The 19,428-nt window shown below is 50.2% G+C and overlaps 1 protein-coding gene across 1 annotated transcript in view; it reads right to left on the bottom strand.

The window, feature by feature from the left end:
- Positions 1–11,101: 11,101 nt before the first annotated feature.
- Positions 11,102–19,428, bottom strand: part of ARL3 (ARF like GTPase 3) — a 29,242-nt gene continuing 20,915 nt past the window's right edge. Inside the window, exon 6 of the mRNA XM_070432388.1 lies at positions 11,102–11,380. Coding sequence (XP_070288489.1) covers positions 11,333–11,380 — 48 coding nt within the window. The 3' untranslated portion in view covers positions 11,102–11,332. The remainder of the gene's footprint in view (positions 11,381–19,428) is intronic.

The raw sequence follows: 19,428 nt of genomic DNA, 5'->3' as shown, positions 1-19,428 counted from the left end.
AAACGGTCAGGGGCAGAGGAGGCCCTGAAAGAGCTGGACGTGCCCCAGGACGCCGGCCTGCTGGAGAAGGTGTGTGTGTGTGGGGGGGGGGGGGGGGGGGGTTCCGCGGCCAGCACCGGTGTGCACGCTCAGGCACCTCTTGCACCCACAGGCGCACCCTGTGCCTCACTCTGCTAACGACTTTCACACCCCGACGGTGCCCTCCCGCCTCCCCCAGAGAGGAGCCTTTCCGGGAAGGGCTGGGTGTTGGGAGCGTGTCTACCCCACCCCACCGACGAGGGGGGTGGGTGGGAGGGGGCCGCAGCTCCTGTGGCCCAGATGTACGAGGGCGGGGGGGGGGGGGGGCGGGCGACCACCGGGGGTTTCCTGAGCCAGCCACCCGCCGGCCCCAGCTCTTTCATGTCGCTGCCCTCCCCCGTCCCAGCCCGGAGCCGAGCAGCTGCACCCCGCTCCCCGCCCAGCCTCTCTCCCAGCTGTCTTTGGGGTGGGGCTGGGCAGCTGGGAAACAGCTGCAAGGTGGGGGGGGGGGGCACTCGGGTGCCCCCTGCAACAGCCGGAAGCAGTCTCCGTGCCCAGGGCGCGGTGCAGGGGGCCGGGGAGGGCGAGGCCTGGGGCGGGTCGCTCCTCCGCCCCTCCCCCAGCGCATCTGGCCGGGCCAGCTGAGCGCCGGGCCGACCCGGATCAAAGCCCCTCCCGGCTTCAAAGCCCCCCTGGGGCGGCGGCGGGCGGGGAAGCCGCTGAGTCAGGGCTCCGGGCCCCTCTCCTTAAGCCGAGCCCCTGCGCTCTAACCTCACTTCTGGGTTCCTCCACGCCCTGTTCGCACCCACCCACTCAGCTCCTACGGCTGTCACCGTGCCCTTTCCCCAGACACCATCATGTTCTCCCCTCCGAGGGTGGGGAAGATCCGATGAACACTTTCAGGATCAGACCTGGCTGCCTGGGGGATTCCCTGCCCCACCTTCTCGGCTGGCAAATTCCGGGGGTGGGGGTGGGGGTGGTCTGGGTCATGTTCTTACTCACCCCAGCTCTAGGCCTACGGAGAAAGGGGGACTGTTAGGCTGACTGGGGCTGTGGGGTGCAGGGAAGTGGCAAATGACTCCTGGGTGTCCCTGGACAGACCTCACCACATGGTAGCCCCTCTTCTAAAGCGAGGGTCTCCCTGTATGATTTTGGAAAACCCTTACTTGGAGGTGCTTAGAAACAGTGGTCTCTAGAAACTGGGATCCTGGTACTGGTTCTAGAACCCTCTGAGTCCTTTTTCTGTGAGTTAAAGGGGCAAGGAATGACTTTGAGGGCACCCTTGGATCGGACCCAGACTCAGGCTGAGGGGATGGGAAGCAGATCTGAGTGTGGGGCAGAAGGCTCATGGCGAGAGGTTGGACACCTGGGCCAGCAGGAGGCTGGCCTTAGGAACATCAGCGTCTTCCTTCGGCTTCTCTCTTTCTTTCCCCAGCACCCCCCTCTTTCCACCTGCACCCCAAAGGGTTTCTTCCCCTCCAGGGGAGGTTGTCTTCACCCCGTGCTTTAACTCCTCCAGGGACAGAGAACTTACAACCTCTGGACGCTCTTTCTCCAGTGAAAGCTTTGACAGATTACAAATAGAAATCTTGTGGGTAGAGCTGTGGCCTCCACCCTGTCCCCCGAGGTGTATGGGAATCATGCCCTGAGTGAGGGAAGCCTTCAAGAGCCCAGGGCTTCTTCCCTAAAATCCCCTGTCCCTGCATCACAGATGCCAGGGATGTACCTGGAGTTCTGCCCTGGGGAGTCTGAATGTGTCGTCCACAGGCGACCAGTGTTTAAAAAATGCTTTGTGGCTTATTCCTCTGAACTGAGACATGTATTTACCCTTGCACTAGATCTTTAATAATTGGATATTTCTTGAGGGAGAACTCATCTGCTCAATGCCATAACTTATTTTTTTTATTATTTATATTCAGGCAAGAAGAGGGTGATGTGTGAAGTGGTGTGTGCTAGTTTTTAACAGCTTGTAGGATGGGGGCGGGGCGCGGGTTAGAGATGGCACAGGCAACATCTCAAAACTGCAGGTAAGGAGCAAAATGAAGGAGCAGGCTTCCAAGAATTGTGCGTGAAGGGTGGTATGGACTTCTGGTCTACCTGGGGAAATGGTAGACCAGTGAGTCACCTGACATGGAGGCACTGGCTGCCTGGTTGTAAACTGGGTGTTGTCATCAGGCACTCTCCATGTTGCAGGACACTGAGGAGGGAGGGAGCATAGATGCAAACGGGCAGCTCAAGGCCTCACCAACAGGGACTCTCCAGCCACACCAGCTGCCATCTCTACCCGCTGCAGCTCCCTGGGCTCCACCCATCAAAAGCGCATGCTTAGTCAGTCCTCCAGCAGCCCATGTGGTTACAGGCCCCTGTGGCTCTTCTGATCCCTCTGCCTGATTGTCTGCTAGACTTAGAGTCCTGCCTCCCCGTGTACCTCTCTCCACCCTCTCCAGAGTGAGGAGTAACGAAATGACCCATGTAGACTGCCAGACCTATGCTGGCACGGCCCATTTTCAGGCATCGATAGCTATCACAGTGTTTATGTTCCTTTGAGCCGGTCCCACTCCCATGCACTTAACGTTCTTACTTGGTATTTTAACTAACTGGTTACAAGCTGCATAGCTTACATGTCCGACTAGCCTGTGTGTCCCTGGAGGACATGAAATATTAGTCATCTGTGATTTTCCGGAGCCTAGCACAGTACCTGCTTCATTCATTCACTCAGTCATTCACTCAGCAGGTATTTATTGAGGTTCTTCTAATGCTGGGCACTGTTCCAAAATTGGGGATATTTTGGTGAACAAAACAAACTCTGCCTTCTTGGAGCTGATAATTTAGTGAGGAAGAGACAGATGACAACAATAAACCAATAAATGTGAGCTGGCGATAAGTACTGTGAAGGAAAGTAAAGCAAGGTGTGGGGGTGGGGGTGGGGTAAAGGGGTAAATGCGCGCGGGGGGGGGGGGGGGGGGGGAATAGGGCGTGTCAGCAGAAGAGAGAAGGCATGGCAGTTTTTATATAGGGAAGTGGTCAGGGCAGGTGACATTGAGCAGAGACTCCAGAATAGAGGAGGCAAAGTCTGGGGCTCTGTGGAGCAGGACTGTTCCAGGAAGAGGGAACACGTGTTGCCTGGGGCAGATGATGCTTGTTTCAGGAACAGCAAGAGGGTGAGTGTGGATGGAAAGAGTGAGTAAGGGGCAGAGCAGTGAGTGATGAGGTCAGAAAGGCGTGAGGAAACAGGGCCACGACATAGACATTGTAAGTGCTTTGTCTCTGCCCAAGAGATATTTGCTGAGTAAATGAGTGAATGAACAATGAATGAATGAATGCCAAATGCCTCGGCTGCCAGGGCTCTGGAAAGTTTCATAGGGAGCCCTGTGGGCTAGAAGGTATCAGGCCATCTTCCTGGGGGGACAGAATTTGAATCATGACCTGAAAAGGGGCTAAGGAAAGCACAAAAGAGGAGGGAGACACCCCAGGGAGAAGGTAGAGAAATAAAATTTTGGGGTGAGGTTGAGGGACAGGAAGGATAGCTCATCTGAAGCTCAGGGTAAGTGTGAGAGTCCATGATTGACAGGTCTATAAGAAGGTTTGGGGTCAGATCAGAGGGGCCTTGAATGACAGGATAAACAGTTTGGCCTTGAGTCCCCCATAGCAGCAGGGCCTCTGAAGGCATCTGAGTGGGAGAACTGCGTTTCAGAACCAAGTGGGTGAGGGGACAAGGTGGCGAGCGAGGAGGCAGCAGCAGGTCCAAGTCAGGGGGAGGTAGGGGGCAGGGGGCAGGCTGGCTCCAGCCTGGGGACCGGGAAGGACTGGCAGGTCCTGCAGCTCAGGTCAAGGGCTGGAAGCCCAGACCGGGCCTTCTCCTTCCCTGCCAGCCAGCCATGGGCCCCAGAGTCAGCAGAAAACGCCAGCCCTGGGGAGGCGGCGGCTCAGAGGCAGAAGCTGCTGAGGGAGCACTGGCAGCAAGATGCCATTGTACGTCCGCAATCAAGATACTTCAGAGGAAATCAAAAGCACCAGTGGGGGAAATGAAGTGTGCACTCTCTCTTTCTCTCTCAAACACACACACAAACTTCTGCCTCCAAAATGGGTCAAGTGAAAGCTGTGGGCGTGGGCTGTGGGGGGAGGGTGGAAGGGGAGGAGGCCCAGGGCTGGGAGCAGCCTGGGTGCTGTGCCCACTCACCCTTCTGGCATAGGGGATGGTAGCAGCTGCAGGGTGGGGTGGGACGTGAGGATAAATATACACCTCCCCATGCATATGGATAATGCACACAGCTGCCCTGCCTGCTTTGCGTTCATTAGGACCAACTGTTTCAGGAGCGGTGGCAGGCGGGCGGGAGGGGGTAATGTGCCCATTCACAGACTGGGGGTAGGGGGCTGCCTGCAGCTGTGCAGACACCTCCCCCCTGCCTGGATCAGCATCCCAGCCCCTTCCTCCCTCTTTTTCTTCCTTCCAACTCACCACTCTGGCAGATCTGGGGGTCTCAGGGTGGGAAACTGGGCTAGGGAGTTGGCTGACTCCTCGCAGGAGCTGGGGGAATTGAAGGGAGAGTTGGGCTGGATTGCATCCCCTGGCCCCAGGATGGGCTGTTGCTTACAAACCAAAGCTCCTTATCGCCTTCTTTCCAAACGCCATCTGCAGCATCCAGGCAGGAAAACGTTTTGGTCCTGTCATCTGGAGGCTCCAGGGAGGCCCCATCCATGTTCACAAGCCTTAGAGCAGATCTGTGCCCCCAGACAGATTCCAAGGGCGAGGGGGTGGTGTGCCAGCATGATTGTATGTGATTCTGACATCGTGGCAGCGACTCCTAGGCTCCAACTCCCCAGAGCAGGTCACCCAGGTGGGACTGAGGACTGGGATATTGGGCGGGGCGGGGGAGGGGCGGTATTGAGAGCCAGACTGGTTGGTGTACTGGTTAGGGCCACCAAGTATGGCCGTGCAGCTTTGGCCCTACACAAGGACATGCCGCTGAGGGGCCCTCGGCTAGTGCCAAGCCTTGTACCCTGGTGTGCGCATCCTCTCCCATATGGGCCAGCGGTGGCCCAGGTGACAGGCCTGTCTAGTCTCAGGAACATGAACTAACAAGGCAAAGGAAGACTGTGGGTGGGCAGTGGCCTCGTGCGTGTGTCTGCAGTGGGCCCGTCTCTTTCCCCTGCAGTAGTCTAAGTGGGCGTCGGGCTGGATGGGGGCTGCTGAGCCCTGGGCGAGCATGGAGGCAGCTGAGCCAGGTCAGGGCCCAAAGAGCAACAGCTCTCCAGCCTCTTTGTTGTCAGGTTGGGGCTGGGACCCCCTGCCCCCTCTGCTGGTGGCCTCCAGAGCAGCAGTCACCGCTGGGCCTCTGGGGAAGGGTCTTGTGGGTCCTGAAGAGGGGGTGGCACAGAGAGGCCTCTGGCCCACCCACCTCCCTGTTTCCTGGAGCCCCTCTCCCAGCTGGTCATGGCCCTTCGTTCAGTCAAGAGGGCGTCCTGGAGAAAAACAGGCTCTTGAGTGGGCAGGAACCCCAGCTAAGCCATTGCCTAGCTGTGTGGTTCCAGGCAAGTGACTTAACCTTTGAAGGCCTTGGTTTCCTCAACTGGGAAACAGCAATAGGAATGGCTGCTTTGTAGGGCCAAGGGATCAAACCAGCCAATGACTAACAGGAGGAGCAGTTTGCTCAGCTTAGTGGCAGTCCTGCCCCTAACCCTTCTAGCTTTCAGCTTCAGGTAGGCAAGCAAGTTCTCCTTAAACCCTGCCCCTCCTTGACTCAGCTGCTGCAGTTCTGCCATTAATATTTCATTTCTGTCGCGAAGGCTTTTTGTCCTTGGGACGCTGCTATTCACTCTGGGAACAGAAACCTCTCCATGTCCCTTTGTGCAGGAGGATTCCTTAGCCCCTTTTCTGGCCTTAGAAGCCTAAAGGGAAAAGGGAACCATGCTATGAACTTGGAGCCCCGTAGTCAAACAGGCTTGGGTTCAAATCCCGGCTCTGCCTTGTTCTTCCTGTGTGATCTTGAGCACGTGAGTCAAATTCGGTGAGCCCTAGCTTCAAACTGTGGGTGATACTACCTGCAGTTAATAGTGTTGCAAGGATTAAATGCTAACTGTGAAGTACCTGCCACAAGTGGGTGCCCCCTTAACAACCTGCCCTGGTGTGACTGACCCTGGGGGGTTGGTCAGATCTCCACATGCTCATGTGTGTGGCTGGTTGTGGACACACACACACACACACACACACACACACCCCTGACAGTGCTGGACCAGCAGATCCACTGCAGGGAGTGGGAGCTCTCTTTCCCTCCTCCCTGCCCAGCTCCTGCAGTGTTGGAAAAGGAAATTACTGAACAGATTGCAATTAAGGGGGGAAAAGAGGGAGAGGGAGACAGAGGCCCTAAAATGCAGCTTGACTGAGCGCTAAACTGTGTTTTTGCCCGGAGCCAATCAGAAGCCTCTGACAAGAGCATGTTCCCACTTACAAATCTAATTGCAGCAGGTGTGGCTGGGGTGGCCCTGGGAGCCCCGGTGAGGAGGGGGCTGCCAGCATCTCCAGGAAGGCTGCCGGCTGCTTGCTTGTTGCCTGGAAAGTTCGCCAAGTGGAGGGGCCAGGTGGCAGGGCAGAGGTCTTGGGGGTCTGGGAAGGCCTGGATTCAGAATTTCTCCCAGTTATAATAGTTACCGATGACTTGGCATCACCTACACACTGGACATCCAAACTTCCACTAATCCTCTCTGAGAATGCCATGGGGCAGATGACTATTACCTCACTTTACAGATAAGAAACGGAGGCACAGAGTGTCCCTACTGCAGGCTGACTATTGCCCAAGGTCTAGGTATTTTATTGACATTTTATCTCCTTTCAATCTCCCTATAATTTTAATCCCATTCCACAGGGGAAGAGGCAAGACTCCGAGAGAGTAGCCAACTTGTCCAAGATCACAGAGCTGATTTATAGATGACTCCAGAGAACACACTTAAATTGTCCCAGAGCCAGGCATTCTGGATAGAGTTACTAGATTTAGCAAAATAACAAAAACCAAAAACCGCGATGGCCAGTGAAGATTTGAATTTCAGATAAACAATTACTTTTTTTTAGTATTATAAGTATGTCCTAAATATTGCATGGGATATACTTACACTAAAAATGATTCCTTGTTTATTTGAAATTTAACCGAATGTTCTGCCGTTTATCTGGCAACACTAGACCTCTCTCCTTCTGCCTCAAGCTCCCCTCTATTTTGCCAGCAGTTTTCCTTTAAAGGGGCCCCTTCCAGAGCGATGCTGGTGTCCCCAGACCGAGGAAGCGAGGCTGCCAAAGGGGAAGGTAAGCTCCTCTGCTCTAGAGGGCAGAGCCCTGGGCCAGTGCCCACTCTGCCACCTCCTGTGTGACTTTGGGCAAGTCTATCCCCCTCTCTGAACTCTCTCGAAAAGGAAGACCCAGGATCAGATAGTTGCAAACATCCTTGTCAGCCCTAACTTTCCTAATGTCTTCACCCCTTTTTCTGTCTGTGCAAAGGATGGTACGAAATACACGGTTGTGGCCTGGCTGGTGTGGCTCGGTGGTTGAGTGTCAACCTATGAGCCAGGAGGTCATGGGTTTGATTCCCGGTAAGGGCGTGTGCGCTGCGGGCTCGATCCCCACTTTGGGGCATGCATGAGGCAGCCCATCAACGATCCTCTCTCATCATTGATGTTTCTATCTCTCTCCCTCTTGCTTTCTCTCTGAAATCAATAAAAATATATTTTAAAATAAACAAACAAACAAACAGTTGTGCTGTGAGGACAGAAGTTACCCAACACCTGGGACAGAAATGCCCAGGGAGCAGTGCAGGTCAGAGGAGACCCATGGTGTGGGCTTGGAAGGCTAGGGGCTCAGGCTACTGGGAAATGGGCTGTTACTGTCTTTAGCTCCCAGAGGTGGCAGCTTGCTGTAGCCTTCAGACCTGGGTTCCAGGCCCCTCCTGCACTAACAGCTCTGTGATCTTGGGTAAAACCCTTCACCCAGGCAAGGGCCTCAGTTTCCGCCACTGTAAAGTAGGCCTAGTGCTGCCCTGCCATGTATGCAGAGTGCCTGGTAGGTGGGAGGAGCTTACTAAGCGGTTATTTTTATTTTTGTTATTGGTGGTGTTAATATTACATCCTTCTGGAAAAAAAAAAAGCACCTTGAGGAATGCTAACCTCTGAAATAACAAACAGATTTCAGGCCCTCTCTGAGCTTCAGCAAAGAACACAACACATTCCAGGCGGCCTTCATTTCAGCTAAATTTTATTTGTTGGATTTTTGACAGACATCTAAATTATACAGTGGGTTTTCCACATGACCAAATACCACGTCCATTTCTTTATCATTTTCAAAAGGGGCTATATAAAAAGAAACTTTCGATGGATCAGACTGAACCCTGAAACCACATGGAGTGCAGAGCTAAAAATAAAAGGAAGAACTTGCCCCCGAGAAGGAAAGAGAAATCAAAGCAAACTCTGACGGGAATCAAGGGACGAGCCCCGGAGAGGCTGACATGGTGTCACCCTCCAGGGCAGGTCCGGATAAGGAGCGGCCCACAGTGAGGGTGAGGCACGGAGTGACACAAAAATAGCCGCCGCTTTAGCCCAGAGGGGAATAAAGAAATTTGTCAAAAGCCCGGATAGAGAGGAGAGGAGGGAGGAAGGGGGCAGGACTGTGTCCTTCCAGCAGTCTCGGGACCTGTGGACTTCTTTCTCCCCGCACATGTGTACCCACCGGCATAATCGCTGACTTTCAGCTTTGCGCCCGCCCGACATGTTCCCCGGCTCAGCCCACATCAATGACACCCTTGTTTCCATAGTAACCAGGGGAGAGCGAAGGGGAAAGGGTGTGTTGCACTGGGCTCGGGGATCCAGCCAGGAGGAGCTGCACAGGGAAGGTCAGTAGGAGGGGAAGGGAGTTTTTCTCACAACTGGTCTGAGCACACATCCTGGCCCCCCCCCCGTCCCGGGCCTTGGTGCCCCCCAGCCCTCTCCCCCGCACATTCAGATGCAGAGGTGCACAGAGCAAGTCTCACCCAGACACACTGGGGGCGGGAGGATGGGAGACCGGGTATCCCCTTTCTAGTTTCAAATTCTATCTTCTGGTCATGGCCCCGGGGGTGGGAGTGGGGCTGGGGAGAGGAAAGGGGACTTTAGGAATATTTTGTTTTTACAAATGGGAGCTTTTAAAGTCTGCGTTTTTCAGGCATCTCTCATCTACCCCATGAGCCCCCAGGAGGGTCCAGCAGGGTTCAAAGGGAAGATGAAAGCTTGTGACATCTACCATGTCACTCTGTCTTTAGCTGAAAAGCAAATGTGAAGGTTCACAGAGGCTGTTATCAGAGGAGGGGAGTGGCTTCTGCCTGCTGGCCCAGGCCTGGGGAAGACTCTTGCAAAGAGTTCCTAAGTTGGTGGCAAAAGAACCAAAGTATTTTACAGACTATCCACTGCCAAAGTTCCTATCACATTGTTCCAAAATCAGACCTCAAAGCAGGCCGCTGCCCTTCAGCTTGCATCCCTGGTGCCCTATTTGGAGGGAAAACCCATTTTCAAGCCCTAGAGCCACATTTCCAGCTGGATGGCAGGGGGATTTTGGTTTCTCGAGATTCTGTTTTCCTTTGTTCAAAGTGGGAGAGGCCCTGGGGGAGACAAGGAAGCCAGAGGAGGAGGTAGCAGGAAACAGGTAGCTCAGTGGTTTGGAAAACCCTCACCTTTTGTTTTACAAGCCCTTACAGGCCTGCCCACAGCACCCCCAGCGCAGCTTTTCATGTTGGCAGGAATGACTTCCAGCCCAGCACGCCGTTGAGGCTGCACAGGCTTTAGCTTCACCTGAAAAGCTGGGCACAGACGGCCGGGGCTGGAGTGGCCCCCCACTCTGCTCACAGGCCTGAGTGGGTTTGGGAAGGGCCACCTCCTGGGATGAGAAGGCAGCTGGCCTCCTGAGGCCCACCAGCCAGCCACTGGACAGTCTCTTATTCATTCTCTGAAAACCCTTCGGCTCAGGCACCAGAACAGAGTTCAATTCAGGAGCTGGGTGATGCTCTGGCCAGCTTTCAGGCTTGAAGCTAGGGATTTCTTAAGACTCAGGAAAACAAGCTCTTTTTGCAACACGGGGCGGGAGAAGTCTCCTTCCAGTCCTCTCCAATCAATCAACAGAGGACACATTTTGCTGGAGAGAGGCAGGGGAGATGGGCAGCTGGGGTGACTCTGGCTTCCCTGGGAGTGGCCCCTGCAATCACACACCTTCTTCCCAGCAGCAAACCCTCTCCGCCTATGAGCTTCCCACACCCCCAAGTTGCCAGCATTGTAAAAATTGATCTTGAAAAAATCGATCTGCCTGCCTTTTCTCAGAGGAGCAGGTTCATGGGTAAGCTGCATTTATTTTAAAAATCTGATAGCAACGGCCTATTGTGATCATTTAAACACAGAATTCTTTGAGCTTTAGAAATCCCTTCTATAGGACTGCCGCGCAGAAGCCAGCTAATCTCAGTCGGCTGCTCCCTGCTCCACTGAACTGGAGAAAGCCTGTTTACGCTGGCCCGAGCCCTCCGTGTGAGGGCTTCCTAAGGACCTTGTAATTTTTCTGGAATTAAACCTCCCACCTCTCCTGACATTCCAGATGTCATTATAGTCAAAAGTCATAAGAATCTGCTTCCCGGTATAGCTGGCTGGGGGGTTGGGATGGGCCATGTTTATGTGATGACTTGTTTGCAAGAAAGGATTTTTTTTTTCCTCTCCAAAGGGTGAGGATTACACACACAGTCTCCTACCTGCATGACAAGATGGTTTAATCATCTGCTCTTCCTCCCTTCCCCCCAGCAGCTTCCCTCCGGACGGAATGCAGCCCTGGCTCAGTTGGTGATGGTAAAAATCACTGACCAGCACCAGCAAACACTGTCCGTGCTTCCAAAACCATGGGGAGAGCAAGGGACAGGTCAGTAAATAAATGAACGCAGCATAAGCTGCTTCTTTCTCTTTCTCTTTTCTTTTTTTTTGAAAGAAGAAAAAAAAAAAGCCCACTGGAATTGTCTGAACTGCAATGCAATCTCTTGCTCATTTAAAAGATCTCATTTTCTAATCATGTGCTTTGAGACATTTAATACTATTTCAATTATGCAGAGGAAATAATATAATTCCTTTATTTGAAAAATGATACTGAACCTCAGAGATCAGTTAAATCTACTGCTGGAATAGGGATTCTTTTTAAACTGTGTTGTACCCTCTCTTCAAACAGCTGTAGCTGTACACAGATGGAAAAACATTTGGTCAGAAAGCAGCAAATTAGTGTTTTTCAGGACAGAATTCAGCTCCCGAAGCTCCTGCATCTCCATTCGTCTAGATTTTATTTCTTCTTTGCAATGACATTTTTGCAGACCCAGTTCATGCCGTCCTTTGAGGGAAACGGGCAGAGAAAGGCAGTGTTAGTTATAAGAAAGACACTATACACGCAAGCCCAGGACGGGGGGAAGTGGGGGTGTGGGCCTCCCCTCCCCTACCACTAGCTCCAGGGAGTCTGTCCCAGGGGCCCACCTGGGTGACCAGGGGTAGTGACCTCGTGGGGAGGCCTCTGAGAGCACAGGAGGGAGATAGGAGTGGGAGTGCCCAGTGTCTGAACTTGAGATGGGTTCTCAGGAACTCCCTCTGAAAAAATAAACACATCTGCTTGGATCCAAGGCCTGATTGAGGCGCTATCAGGAAAGATTCCAGCCCCTTTTGGCTTTTTCTAAAAGCTGACCTTTGCTAGGGCATTCCATTCAATAAGCCACCCTTCTGGTGCCCGGTGTGTTTACAGTGTGGCAGTGTACACGGGTTAAATTAAATTTCTTTTTGGAAAAACAAACCAAATGCAGTGTGTGTTACTAGACACACACTAGGGCAATGTGCATTTATTTCTCTTCGTGCAGCTCTCCGGATAGGTTTAGAGAGTCCGGGCCTGATTCTTGTAGCTTTAAGTACCACCAAGCTAAGGGACTGGGGAGAAGGTTCCCTTAAAGGCACAGTGACCTTGAAAGTGTCCTCTCTTAGAAGGCTGGAGAGGGACAGCGGTAAAAACCACACAATGCCTACAGCCACCTGGCAGGTGGCATGCTTTCTCCTGGATGCCAGACCTGCCAGAGATGACCTCCTTTTCAACCCACTTTGGAGCCACCCCTCAATACTCTCCCTTCCCCTAGACCAGTGGTTCTCAACCTTGGCTGCACATTAGAATCACCTGGGAATCTTTTTAAAATCCTGATTTCTGGGCCTCATCCTCCGGAAATTCTGTTTCTTTGTTACTAATGTGGCCTCACCCCATAACAAAGAAACAGAATTTCCGGAGGATGAGGCCCAGAAATCAGGAGTTTAAAAAGGTTCCCAGGTGATTCTAATGTGCAGCCAAGATTGAGAACCACTACCCTAGAGTCTCTCCGACCTTCAGGGGCGTGCAGAGTTCCTTTGGAAGCTCAGAACAAAATCAAAGCAGGATCCTGCACAAATCCCATCCCCGCACTCCCCCCGAGTCTGCAATACACGCTTGCTGAGGTCCCAGTCACATGTGCACATCTCAGGGCATACATGACACGCAGAGCCCTGCATTTCCTGTGACCATGGCGCTAGTGGTTGAACCTGAACAGCTGAGCCAGCTTAAAGTAATAAATATCTGCTGACACCTTTGGGCATTCGGAGCATTAATCCCATAAACAATACATCACTGCAAAACAACCAGCAGGCACCCTATCTCCTGGCTAATCTGACCATCACCTGAATTTACAGTGATTAAAACTCTGCCAGTTGCCATCAGAACGCCTGGGTAGGAGAACCAGATAATCTGATGGCTGTTCCAGAGCAGACCTTAGGGCATCCGCCAGGATGAGGCTGGCCTCAGCCGAAAGCCTGAAGGTGGACAGCACCTGGCAGCAGGGGGACAAGGGAGGCGGGATGCCAAGGTGGGAGAAAGGTGGCCTCCAAATACATCTCCAATTACAACTGGGTCAGCTACCGACTTCAAAAGCTGAGGCCAATTTTAAGACCATTTTATGAAAAGGATTAATTTAAAGAGAAGCATGTTTAATTTTAGTAGCTAATTGGTTTCCAGGAAAAAAATGATCACCTGCCAGGAGACAGAAAAGATTTTACAAATAAAAGAGGGATGAATAAGATAACCATCTTCTCTTTGCTTCCCAAGCTGAATAGCTCAGCACTTATGTAGCACTTTCCATCTTCAGAAACCTGCACAAACACTATCAAAGGTACGCACCTCAATATTTTCTCCTCTATGGAGACTTGCGGTATTTTATCAAATCATCTCAGAGAAATCAAGTGTTCCCACACTATGTGAATACCGGCTTCCCCCCTTGTTTTATGGCTGATTTTAGGGGGGTTGTTCTTTTTATTATATGTAACTAACTAAACATGAATACAGTCAAAGAGATAGAAAAAATATTTACTCAGCTGCAGGAACCCGAAGCAGAATGTGGAGGGTGAGGGGCAGCTTTCTTTTTGGTATCTGTTATGGAGGCAGAGGGGATTTAAATGCGGGAGCCCTGCTGGGGAGCCATGTGCTCCAGATGTCTGTGAGGCCAGCGGTGGCAAAGCCCTTTCAGCCACAGTCCTGCCAACAGAGGGCGCTCAGAGGTCAGGACCCACCAGCTATCCTGCTGGTCCCTGAGCCTCTGCAGCTGCCCCCAGCAGTCTGGAGTGTGGGAAGCACAGGGAGATTTAAAAGGGGCCAAGCCCTGTGGCTGCTCTGCCCTGAGCGGGAGTGTTTGGGGTTTGGGGAGTTGTACCTTTCCTGTTATTACCTGAGGAGAAAGAGAGCTGGAGGTGAGGGGCTGTTGGGGAGGCACTAGTCAATGGGGATAATACCTCTCCACTCAAATCAGGACAAGCTGTGTCAAGTTGCCCACGGAAAAGGAAAGATAATATGTTGTCCAAGATCCTTGAGGGGAGGGTCCAAGTCAGACTGGCTTGAGGTTGTGTTTACAGAACCTAGCATGGTGTCTGGCCTACAGTACTTAACTTATATCTTTTTAATTAACCCTGTAACACCCTGTGAAGTAGGGACTATAATTTCCACATTACAAATGGGAGCACAACACAGTGTGTGGCAGAGGTGGGCTGGGAACCCGGGCTCTCTAGCTCCAGCACCCACACTCTAACCATTTACCGGTTCTCACTGAGTGCGGGCAGGTGCTGGTGGGAGGAGCTCTGCCTCAAGCTTATGGAGAAGCTGGGAGTCACCCTAAAGCTGGGAAAGAGCAATGCTAGTTATTTCTTCGTTAGGACCTCCGACTAAAGGGCATGAGACTGGGGTAGCCCAGGCCAGGTTCTTGCAGAGCCTGGCTGCAGCTCTGACGATGCCAGAGGCTGTTTTTGGCCACTCAGCTCTCAGGATTCCGGGCTTCCCGGTATCTCTGTGTGGAAGCTGCATGTTTACCTTGCTGCACATCCTAGCATAGTAACTCTCCACCAAGACCACCACCTTCAATGGAAATATTAACATTTAAAGACAACATCATAGCAAGAAGCAGAACCTTCTGCTTCTCAAGTTTAAATTAGTGCTCCACATCACTCTTGCCTTAATTTGGTAAAGCTTTGTTTTTTTTTTCAAAACAGACGACTGAGAAAAAGTGATCAGTTACTTGAAGTAGGTTACTGCTCTGCTTCCAAAGAAGGAAATGAACTCATAAGTTTGTTTAATGGTTGAACCTTTATTGTTAAAAACTGGTTTGACCAAATTTCTGCACATTTGATCTTCATCGCGGGGATGACAATATTATGGCATGAGTAGTCCTCCCCTTCCTTCCTCTACCACACCTCCTTCTGGCCAATCTTGCTGAAACTGAATTTAAATTGATTAGCTTTAATTCAATAATAGAGACTAAAGTGAGGCACTGAACCTCAAATACTGAGCTTTGTTTGGCCTTGTGGAGAGGAAATAAATTTTGCTATGTCATGAGATTATCCCCTAATATGACCATTGGGGAAAGTATAAGGCTGCCCTAACCACAGGGGTGGAAACCTACTCATCACAGATCTCAGTGGTCCAGCATTAAAGGCATGATGCCTCTTTCTATGGAAGGGTGGACTCTGGCTGCAATGCTCCCTTTAATTTGATCACCCTACAATGCATCCATCACTGCTCAATGGTTGGAAGGAAGCAGTGGCCGCCATGGTTGGGTGGGCCTGGTTTTTTATGTCATGAGGACTACATGCCACATCAGTAATTGCTTTAAGAGGAGGAGGAGCTCAGGCCCTCGCTGAGCAATGCAGCCTATCCCATTGTGTCACCAGGCCCCCAGGGTCAAGGAGCAGCTGGATGCTGCATACATAAAATATTGCTTGCTATTAATATTTTTTCTGGTGACAAAGGGCACTGCACCAGAGAGGTAGCAAAATCGGATGTCCTGAGCTTGCTTTCTTGGTCTAAAGAGAGGTTTGAAATTTTAAAAATAAACCTGAGGTCTGACTTGCAGATAAGCAGTTCCATGTACACTTGGAGTAAAAAATAACTGATGCCAGGCATTGAAAGAAGGGTAAATGTCATATTTAAAAATACCAAATTCTATTGGTATATTAAGGGAAAAGCCCCCTAGACCAAGGAAAAAGGAAAAAAAAAACAAGGAGCTGGGCTAGGAAATGTGTAATGTTCACGTGGGAGGTGCACTCTGGTGTACAGCTCACACACCAGGGCTCCGACTGCTAGTGGTCCTTTCTAGGTGAGACAATAAGCCGGACCATTACTCCTGTTTAGAGAAGGAAGGAAGACGGGGAACGTGGGAGAGATGTGAAAAGAAAATGTGAGCATGAGGTAGGGGCATGGAGAGGAATACCCAAGAGAACTTTCTGCTCAGCTATGGTGGAGGCAGGTCTCTGTTATGACGAAGGCTAGAGACCAGCTTGAAACTGCTGATCTCTGCACTGAAAGGAAATTCTCTTCCAGTACAATTTTAATCACACACACACACACACACACACACACACACACACGATGTTTTAGAGAGAAAATGTCTTCAAACACCTGACACTGCAACAGTAAAGGACAGCGCGGTGGTCTGGGTTAAATTCAGATGTGTAGGTGGAAGAGGTTGCTTTCTTGCTACCTTTCTCTGGCTCTAAGCCAAGTCCTTGGTTCACTGTTTCTAGACACCCAGGGAAAAGGAGTCCCAGGGCTCAATGTCCTATATGAGGAGAGGCCCTAGCAACATGGCCCAGCCCAGGGCGCAGAGGGAGACTGCCTCCAGGTGTGAGGCAGCCTGGCTCAGGGGCCGCAGGCTTCCCCTCCCAGACACTGTTCAGTTTCTCCCCTTTCTGCCTTCATCTACGTGACATAACTGGGTCTCTTCTGATCGCTCCTCTGGACTCTGGGCCCCTCAGCAGGCAGGGTTTCCAAGATTGATGTTCTCCTTCAGCTGCTAGTGCCCTTTACCTATGCTCTCCTCTGGACATTTCTCATGAAAACCTGCTTTAATTACACCATGGGCTGGCCTCCTGGTCACCATCCATCAGGCAAAGAAAGACCTGTTCTGAACTCTCCTGAAGCCTCAGAAGTCCATCTCCACACCCAGGACAGGGGCGGCTGAACAACATATGGGATTGCCTGTCCTTGTCAAGACTGCACATATTTGTCATCAGAACATCAGGTAGAACAAGCATCTGAAATCCATCCCAGGAATCACTAACTTCCATAACCTTAAATCATGTGTTTAAGCTGCTCAGCTAAGAAGTGATACACCTGCCCGATGAGTCCAGAAGGTGTAGCTTACCATCTAGTGGATCTGTGGTTGTTCCCCTGGCTCGCTCACTCAAGGGTGTTATTTTATCAGTAAAAATCCAGAGGTTTTTTGTTTGGTTTTTTAACCTTTGTACATTTTTCCTTTTAGGGTCTTTAGAGCTATGGTGCCAGATGTTATTTGAATGTCTGATCATTTTAGTAGCTCTGCCCATTATTGACCGGCTCTCACGGGCAGCAGGACAGGAGGAAGGAGGGAAGATGAAATAAGAATTTAGGGAATTTTAGTAATTACTACACAGTATCCATGTCTGAAAGTGATCTTATGGACATTTTTCTAGCGAGGTCTTTCCTTTTTTAGGAATACTGAAATCTTAGTAAATAAGAATCATTAAAGGCCTGCACTTGCATTAGGCAACGCAGGAAAGCAATTCCTCCTGAGTGACTCTTTAAAGTAAAAACCATGACACTGGCTGAGTGGACAAGAGCTTAGGTCACAGGCGTTACCTGGGGGAAGGGACATGGCCAGTGGGTGCCTCACAATGAAATGCTTCCACAGAAAACTCCACAACCTTTCTGCAGTCCCCAAAGGTTACCATTAAAGGACAATAGACAGCAGATTCCCTTCTTAATTAACATTTTTATTAAATAACTCATTTCAAATAATGGTTAAACTCTCTAAATTTATATCATTCTATTAACCATAATCTAATCTCATTAACCTTGAAATCCCAGTCTTAACTACCCAATTCTATACACTATGGTACTATCTACTAAACTAATTAAGTGACCTTCAAACTATTTCTCCTCCATATAAAATCATTATATATATATATATATGCTCACAGTTCTTTGTTAGATTTTTCTTGACATAATTTCCTGTGAATCTGGTTGCTGAAGGTCTTTGATGTAAAGAGAACTTTAACAAAAACAAACCATACATGGTTGTCTCACTTGATTTAAACTGACTGATTTTAAAGCCTTCCCCGACTCTGTCTGATAGCTCACTGCTGCTTTTTTGGTCTAAAGATCCTGTGTCTTAAAGGGAACGCCACTTCTATGGTGGTTACACAGCCGAGAACAAGAGCTCTATCCCTGTAACCTCCCCTGACAGGTTGAGGTGTGGTGGGTGGGGCTGGGAGGACAATGACTAGAGCTCCCTCCCAATCTCCAGGCTCTGAGGAAGCACCCTTGACTTGAATGCCATTACTCAAAATGCTGATTTTAGATAACTCTAGTCCCTGCTTAAGGCTGGCTGAAGAAACAAGGACCTTACTGTTAATTCCGGCTTTGCTTTTTCTTCCTTTCAACACTCTGACCAAGTGAAAAAAGATTACGGGCTGCCACTTTCTTAGCAGTAGGCACACAAAATGTGTTTATTTTCTCTAGTCCCACCTTTAGAGCCCCCGACCTTGAGATGTTCTCTCTATATTTGTGTTTGAGGCCATTTAGACAGGCAGAGTTCTCTTGCTAAAGTGGTTTGTATAAACACAAGAAGGCTTCATCCAAACCCAAATCACTCTAGGTCTCATGAAGGCCATCTTATGCACAATCAAGGGAAATACCTTAGGCTAAACTTGATTTTTTTTTTTTTAAGTGAGAAGCTAAATAAAAGGATTTGAGTTTACCTATTAAAAAACATCCTGGGGCCCTTGCCGGTTTGGCTTAGTGGATAGAGCATTGGCCTGCAGACTGAAGGGTCCCGGAATCACATGCCCAGGTTGCAGGCTCGATTCCCCGGTAGGGGGCTTGCAGGAGGCAGCCAATCAATGATTCTCTCTCATCATTGATGTTTTTTTCTCTCTCTCCCTCTTCCTTCCTCTCTCAAATAAAATAAATAAATAAATAAATAAATAAATAACATCTTGGGTTGTAGTATACTTGTTGGACCAGCCTAAATTAAGCTGGAAAAATGCAGTTAATTCAAAACTGAATAGATCTATAATCACATATGTGATTATAATTTTAAAGAGGAGACTTAAGAATAAAACTATTAATGATAGTTCCTTTGTCAAGTGGGATTAGGGGAGAGGAAAAAACTTTACAGTTTTAAATTTTATATACTTTTATATGATTAATAACGAGAATATATTACTTTTATAACCAGAGTCTAGGAAGGAAGGAAGGAAATAAGAAGTAATATCCCCCCCTCCCTAAACTAAAACCTCACAGAGAGACTCACAGAGCTACAGCATCCATTTTGGGGAGGTAGCTGAGCTCATCTCTGGCTATTTTAGAGCCCCCACTACACACACACACACACACACACACACACACACACAGAGGGTGTGGGTATTAAGGACTGTAGAGGAGAGGGTGCTTGTCTTGTGCTCACTGGTCTGTCCTCAGATCTAAAGGCCAAGCACAGAAACAGGCCCTGGTTGTTCGTATAACAAAAAGAGAAAAACCAAGCAACAAACAGATGGAACAAGTGAGATAACTCTAGGACGTGACTATTTTCTTGAAATAAAAGCAGTCAGGCAGTTTTAAGACAAACCAATGTCAAATGTCTTTGGAGAGAGAGAAGGAGAGTATTAGAAAGGAAATGGAAAGAGGCTGCAGGACGATTGAGAAGTTGCAGGCTCATACCCCAACACACCAAGTTCAGAGAAAAGCAAACTGGTCATGCCATTAGACACACACGCCATATGGCAACGAGGGAAGATACCACTGCTTTAGATGTTGCTAATCCCCCACAGCATCCCGGAGCAGTACTGCCCGATTCT

This window comes from Myotis yumanensis, unplaced genomic scaffold (assembly GCF_028538775.1).
Source record: "Myotis yumanensis isolate MYYU_CA2020_CCGP unplaced genomic scaffold, mMyoYum1.0.hap1 SCAF_13, whole genome shotgun sequence".
Classification (NCBI taxonomy): Eukaryota; Metazoa; Chordata; class Mammalia; order Chiroptera; family Vespertilionidae; genus Myotis; species Myotis yumanensis.
Note: the sequence above shows the minus strand (reverse complement) of the source record. Positions and strands in the feature narration are given on the sequence as shown.